The sequence below is a fragment of the Cervus elaphus genome, chromosome 10 (genome assembly GCF_910594005.1).
Source record: "Cervus elaphus chromosome 10, mCerEla1.1, whole genome shotgun sequence".
Classification (NCBI taxonomy): Eukaryota; Metazoa; Chordata; class Mammalia; order Artiodactyla; family Cervidae; genus Cervus; species Cervus elaphus.
Window position 1 is genome coordinate 49,370,477 of NC_057824.1, and position 5,371 is coordinate 49,375,847.

General features: G+C 73.7%; 1 protein-coding gene across 1 annotated transcript; it reads right to left on the bottom strand.

The window, feature by feature from the left end:
- Positions 1-295: 295 nt before the first annotated feature.
- LOC122702033 (mucin-5AC-like) lies at positions 296-4,576 on the bottom strand. The gene is made up of 4 exons (XM_043915549.1): positions 4,295-4,576; positions 1,811-4,135; positions 517-1,029; positions 296-463 (listed from the first exon to the last, which is right to left on the bottom strand). Exons 1-4 carry the CDS (start codon positions 4,574-4,576, stop codon positions 296-298), a joined length of 3,288 nt encoding a protein of 1,095 aa, XP_043771484.1.
- Between the last annotated feature and the right edge of the window lie 795 nt (positions 4,577-5,371).

The following is a 5,371-nucleotide window of genomic DNA, read 5'->3' on the forward strand; positions in this document are numbered from 1 at the left end:
GGTGGACCCGGTGGGAGTGCTGGCGGGAGGCGAGGGGCCGGCCGTGGTGTGGGTGGTGGGGAGTGTGGTGGTGTCGGTGGGCAGAGGGCTGGTGTTCGGGGTGGAGGCGGAGGCGGGCTCTGTGCTGGGGGCAGGTGGAGGGGAGCGAGGCACCCCCGTGGACGAGGTCAGGCTATGGGTGGCCACGGGAGTCGAGGCGGTGGAGGCGGGAGCATAGAGGGTGCTGCTGGGCGTGGCGGAGGACGTGACTGACGGCGGAGAGGGCCCCTCCGTGGCGACAGGCTGGCTGGAGGTGTCACTGGGGGCAGTCCCCGCGGGGGTCGGGTGCGGGGGCGGCACACTGGTGCTCGGGGCAGGTGGGCTGGCACCCTCGGTCGGAGTGGCCCTGGGACTGCCGGAGGCCGGGGAGGAGGCGCCTAGCGAGGTGGCTGGCATGGTGCTGGAGTGGAAGGGAGTCGCCGTGCTGCGGGGAGTGGTGAAGATGGAGGGGGCGGCCGGCGTGCTGGCCGAGGTTGCCTGGACAGGGGAGGTGCTGTGTGTGTGGTGGGTGCTGGGGCCGGAGGAGATGATCCCGGTGGTGGGCGTGGCCGCGGGCGTGGGCATGGGCGTGGCCGAGGCCGTGGCCGGGGCTGTGGGTGTGGCTGAGGCGCTGGCCAGGGCGAGTGTGGAGCCGAGGTCCACGGTGGCGGTGGAGGTGGCGGTGGATGGACCCGCGGGGCCGGTGGATGTGGCCTCGGTGGTGGCGGGCGACGAGCTGGGGGCTCCCGTCCTGACCGAGGAGGGAGGGAGAGTCGTGGATGTGTGCAGCGTGGCGGAGGCCGGGAGGGGTGAGGTGAATGCGGACGTGAGGGTGCTCCCGGGGGAGCCGACGGTGGAGGAGGTGAGGACCGGGGCCCTGGACGGTGCCGTGGGCACGGGTGTGGTCACCAGGAGGGTGCTAGCAGCCCTGGTGGTGTGGGCAGCGGAGGCCGAGGCCAGAGGGGCCGTGAGAGAGGTGGCCGGGGCTGCGGTGTCCCTGGGAGTGGCGACCTGCGTGGTGGACCCGGTGGGAGTGCTGGCGGGAGGCGAGGGGGCCGGCCGTGGTGTGGGTGGTGGGGAGTGTGGTGGTGTCGGTGGGCAGAGGGCTGGTGTTCGGGGTGGAGGCGGAGGCGGGCTCTGTGCTGGGGGCAGGTGGAGGGGAGCGAGGCACCCCCGTGGACGAGGTCAGGCTATGGGTGGCCACGGGAGTCGAGGCGGTGGAGGCGGGAGCATAGAGGGTGCTGCTGGGCGTGGCGGAGGACGTGACTGACGGCGGAGAGGGCCCCTCCGTGGCGACAGGCTGGCTGGAGGTGTCACTGGGGGCAGTCCCCGCGGGGGTCGGGTGCGGGGGCGGCACACTGGTGCTCGGGGCAGGTGGGCTGGCACCCTCGGTCGGAGTGGCCCTGGGACTGCCGGAGGCCGGGGAGGAGGCGCCTAGCGAGGTGGCTGGCATGGTGCTGGAGTGGAAGGGAGTCGCCGTGCTGCGGGGAGTGGTGAAGATGGAGGGGGCGGCCGGCGTGCTGGCCGAGGTTGCCTGGACAGGGGAGGTGCTGTGTGTGTGGTGGGTGCTGGGGCCGGAGGAGATGATCCCGGTGGTGGGCGTGGCCGCGGGCGTGGGCATGGGCGTGGCCGAGGCCGTGGCCGGGGCTGTGGGTGTGGCTGAGGCGCTGGCCAGGGCGAGTGTGGAGCCGAGGTCCACGGTGGCGGTGGAGGTGGCGGTGGATGGACCCGCGGGGCCGGTGGATGTGGCCTCGGTGGTGGCGGGCATGGAGCTGGGGGCTCCCGTCCTGACCGAGGAGGGAGGGAGAGTCGTGGATGTGTGCAGCGTGGCGGAGGCCGGGAGGGGTGAGGTGAATGCGGACGTGAGGGTGCTCCCGGGGGAGCCGACGGTGGAGGAGGTGAGGACCGGGGCCCTGGACGGTGCCGTGGGCACGGGTGTGGTCACCAGGAGGGTGCTAGCAGCCCTGGTGGTGTGGGCAGCGGAGGCCGAGGCCAGAGGGGCCGTGAGAGAGGTGGCCGGGGCTGCGGTGTCCCTGGGAGTGGCGACCTGCGTGGTGGACCCGGTGGGAGTGCTGGCGGGAGGCGAGGGGCCGGCCGTGGTGTGGGTGGTGGGGAGTGTGGTGGTGTCGGTGGGCAGAGGGCTGGTGTTCGGGGTGGAGGCGGAGGCGGGCTCTGTGCTGGGGGCAGGTGGAGGGGAGCGAGGCACCCCCGTGGACGAGGTCAGGCTATGGGTGGCCACGGGAGTCGAGGCGGTGGAGGCGGGAGCATAGAGGGTGCTGCTGGGCGTGGCGGAGGACGTGACTGACGGCGGAGAGGGCCCCTCCGTGGCGACAGGCTGGCTGGAGGTGTCACTGGGGGCAGTCCCCGCGGGGGTCGGGTGCGGGGGCGGCACACTGGTGCTCGGGGCAGGTGGGCTGGCACCCTCGGTCGGAGTGGCCCTGGGACTGCCGGAGGCCGGGGAGGAGGCGCCTAGCGAGGTGGCTGGCATGGTGCTGGAGTGGAAGGGAGTCGCCGTGCTGCGGGGAGTGGTGAAGATGGAGGGGGCGGCCGGCGTGCTGGCCGAGGTTGCCTGGACAGGGGAGGTGCTGTGTGTGTGGTGGGTGCTGGGGCCGGAGGAGATGATCCCGGTGGTGGGCGTGGCCGCGGGCGTGGGCATGGGCGTGGCCGAGGCCGTGGCCGGGGCTGTGGGTGTGGCTGAGGTGCTGGCCAGGGCGAGTGTGGAGCCGAGGTCCACGGTGGCGGTGGAGGTGGCGGTGGATGGACCCGCGGGGCCGGTGGATGTGGCCTCGGTGGTGGCGGGCGACGAGCTGGGGGCTCCCGTCCTGACCGAGGAGGGAGGGAGAGTCGTGGATGTGTGCAGCGTGGCGGAGGCCGGGAGGGGTGAGGTGAATGCGGACGTGAGGGTGCTCCCGGGGGAGCCGACGGTGGAGGAGGTGAGGACCGGGGCCCTGGACGGTGCCGTGGGCACGGGTGTGGTCACCAGGAGGGTGCTAGCAGCCCTGGTGGTGTGGGCAGCGGAGGCCGAGGCCAGAGGGGCCGTGAGAGAGGTGGCCGGGGCTGCGGTGTCCCTGGGAGTGGCGACCTGCGTGGTGGACCCGGTGGGAGTGCTGGCGGGAGGCGAGGGGCCGGCCGTGGTGTGGGTGGTGGGGAGTGTGGTGGTGTCGGTGGGCAGAGGGCTGGTGTTCGGGGTGGAGGCGGAGGCGGGCTCTGTGCTGGGGGCAGGTGGAGGGGAGCGAGGCACCCCCGTGGACGAGGTCAGGCTATGGGTGGCCACGGGAGTCGAGGCGGTGGAGGCGGGAGCATAGAGGGTGCTGCTGGGCGTGGCGGAGGACGTGACTGACGGCGGAGAGGGCCCCTCCGTGGCGACAGGCTGGCTGGAGGTGTCACTGGGGGCAGTCCCCGCGGGGGTCGGGTGCGGGGGCGGCACACTGGTGCTCGGGGCAGGTGGGCTGGCACCCTCGGTCGGAGTGGCCCTGGGACTGCCGGAGGCCGGGGAGGAGGCGCCTAGCGAGGTGGCTGGCATGGTGCTGGAGTGGAAGGGAGTCGCCGTGCTGCGGGGAGTGGTGAAGATGGAGGGGGCGGCCGGCGTGCTGGCCGAGGTTGCCTGGACAGGGGAGGTGCTGTGTGTGTGGTGGGTGCTGGGGCCGGAGGAGATGATCCCGGTGGTGGGCGTGGCCGCGGGCGTGGGCATGGGCGTGGCCGAGGCCGTGGCCGGGGCTGTGGGTGTGGCTGAGGCGCTGGCCAGGGCGAGTGTGGAGCCGAGGTCCACGGTGGCGGTGGAGGTGGCGGTGGATGGACCCGCGGGGCCGGTGGATGTGGCCTCGGTGGTGGCGGGCGACGAGCTGGGGGCTCCCGTCCTGACCGAGGAGGGAGGGAGAGTCGTGGATGTGTGCAGCGTGGCGGAGGCCGGGAGGGGTGAGGTGAATGCGGACGTGAGGGTGCTCCCGGGGGAGCCGACGGTGGAGGAGGTGAGGACCGGGGCCCTGGACGGTGCCGTGGGCACGGGTGTGGTCACCAGGAGGGTGCTAGCAGCCCTGGTGGTGTGGGCAGCGGAGGCCGAGGCCAGAGGGGCCGTGAGAGAGGTGGCCGGGGCTGCGGTGTCCCTGGGAGTGGCGACCTGCGTGGTGGACCCGGTGGGAGTGCTGGCGGGAGGCGAGGGGCCGGCCGTGGTGTGGGTGGTGGGGAGTGTGGTGGTGTCGGTGGGCAGAGGGCTGGTGTTCGGGGTGGAGGCGGAGGCGGGCTCTGTGCTGGGGGCAGGTGGAGGGGAGCGAGGCACCCCCGTGGACGAGGTCAGGCTATGGGTGGCCACGGGAGTCGAGGCGGTGGAGGCGGGAGCATAGAGGGTGCTGCTGGGCGTGGCGGAGGACGTGACTGACGGCGGAGAGGGCCCCTCCGTGGCGACAGGCTGGCTGGAGGTGTCACTGGGGGCAGTCCCCGCGGGGGTCGGGTGCGGGGGCGGCACACTGGTGCTCGGGGCAGGTGGGCTGGCACCCTCGGTCGGAGTGGCCCTGGGACTGCCGGAGGCCGGGGAGGAGGCGCCTAGCGAGGTGGCTGGCATGGTGCTGGAGTGGAAGGGAGTCGCCGTGCTGCGGGGAGTGGTGAAGATGGAGGGGGCGGCCGGCGTGCTGGCCGAGGTTGCCTGGACAGGGGAGGTGCTGTGTGTGTGGTGGGTGCTGGGGCCGGAGGAGATGATCCCGGTGGTGGGCGTGGCCGCGGGCGTGGGCATGGGCGTGGCCGAGGCCGTGGCCGGGGCTGTGGGTGTGGCTGAGGTGCTGGCCAGGGCGAGTGTGGAGCCGAGGTCCTCGGTGGCGGTGGAGGTGGCGGTGGATGGACCCGCGGGGCCGGTGGATGTGGCCTCGGTGGTGGCGGGCGTGGAGCTGGGGGCTCCCGTCCTGACCGAGGAGGGAGGGAGAGTCGTGGATGTGTGCAGCGTGGCGGAGGCCGGGAGGGGTGAGGTGAATGCGGACGTGAGGGTGCTCCCGGGGGAGCCGACGGTGGAGGAGGTGAGGACCGGGGCCCTGGACGGTGCCGTGGGCACGGTTGTGGTCACCAGGAGGGTGCTAGCAGCCCTGGTGGTGTGGGCAGCGGAGGCCGAGGCCAGAGGGGCCGTGAGAGAGGTGGCCGGGGCTGCGGTGTCCCTGGGAGTGGCGACCTGCGTGGTGGACCCGGTGGGAGTGCTGGCGGGAGGCGAGGGGCCGGCCGTGGTGTGGGTGGTGGGGAGTGTGGTGGTGTCGGTGGGCAGAGGGCTGGTGTTCGGGGTGGAGGCGGAGGCGGGGCTCTGTGCTGGGGGCAGGTGGAGGGGAGCGAGGCACCCCCGTGGACGAGGTCAGGCTATGGGTGGCCACGGGAGTCG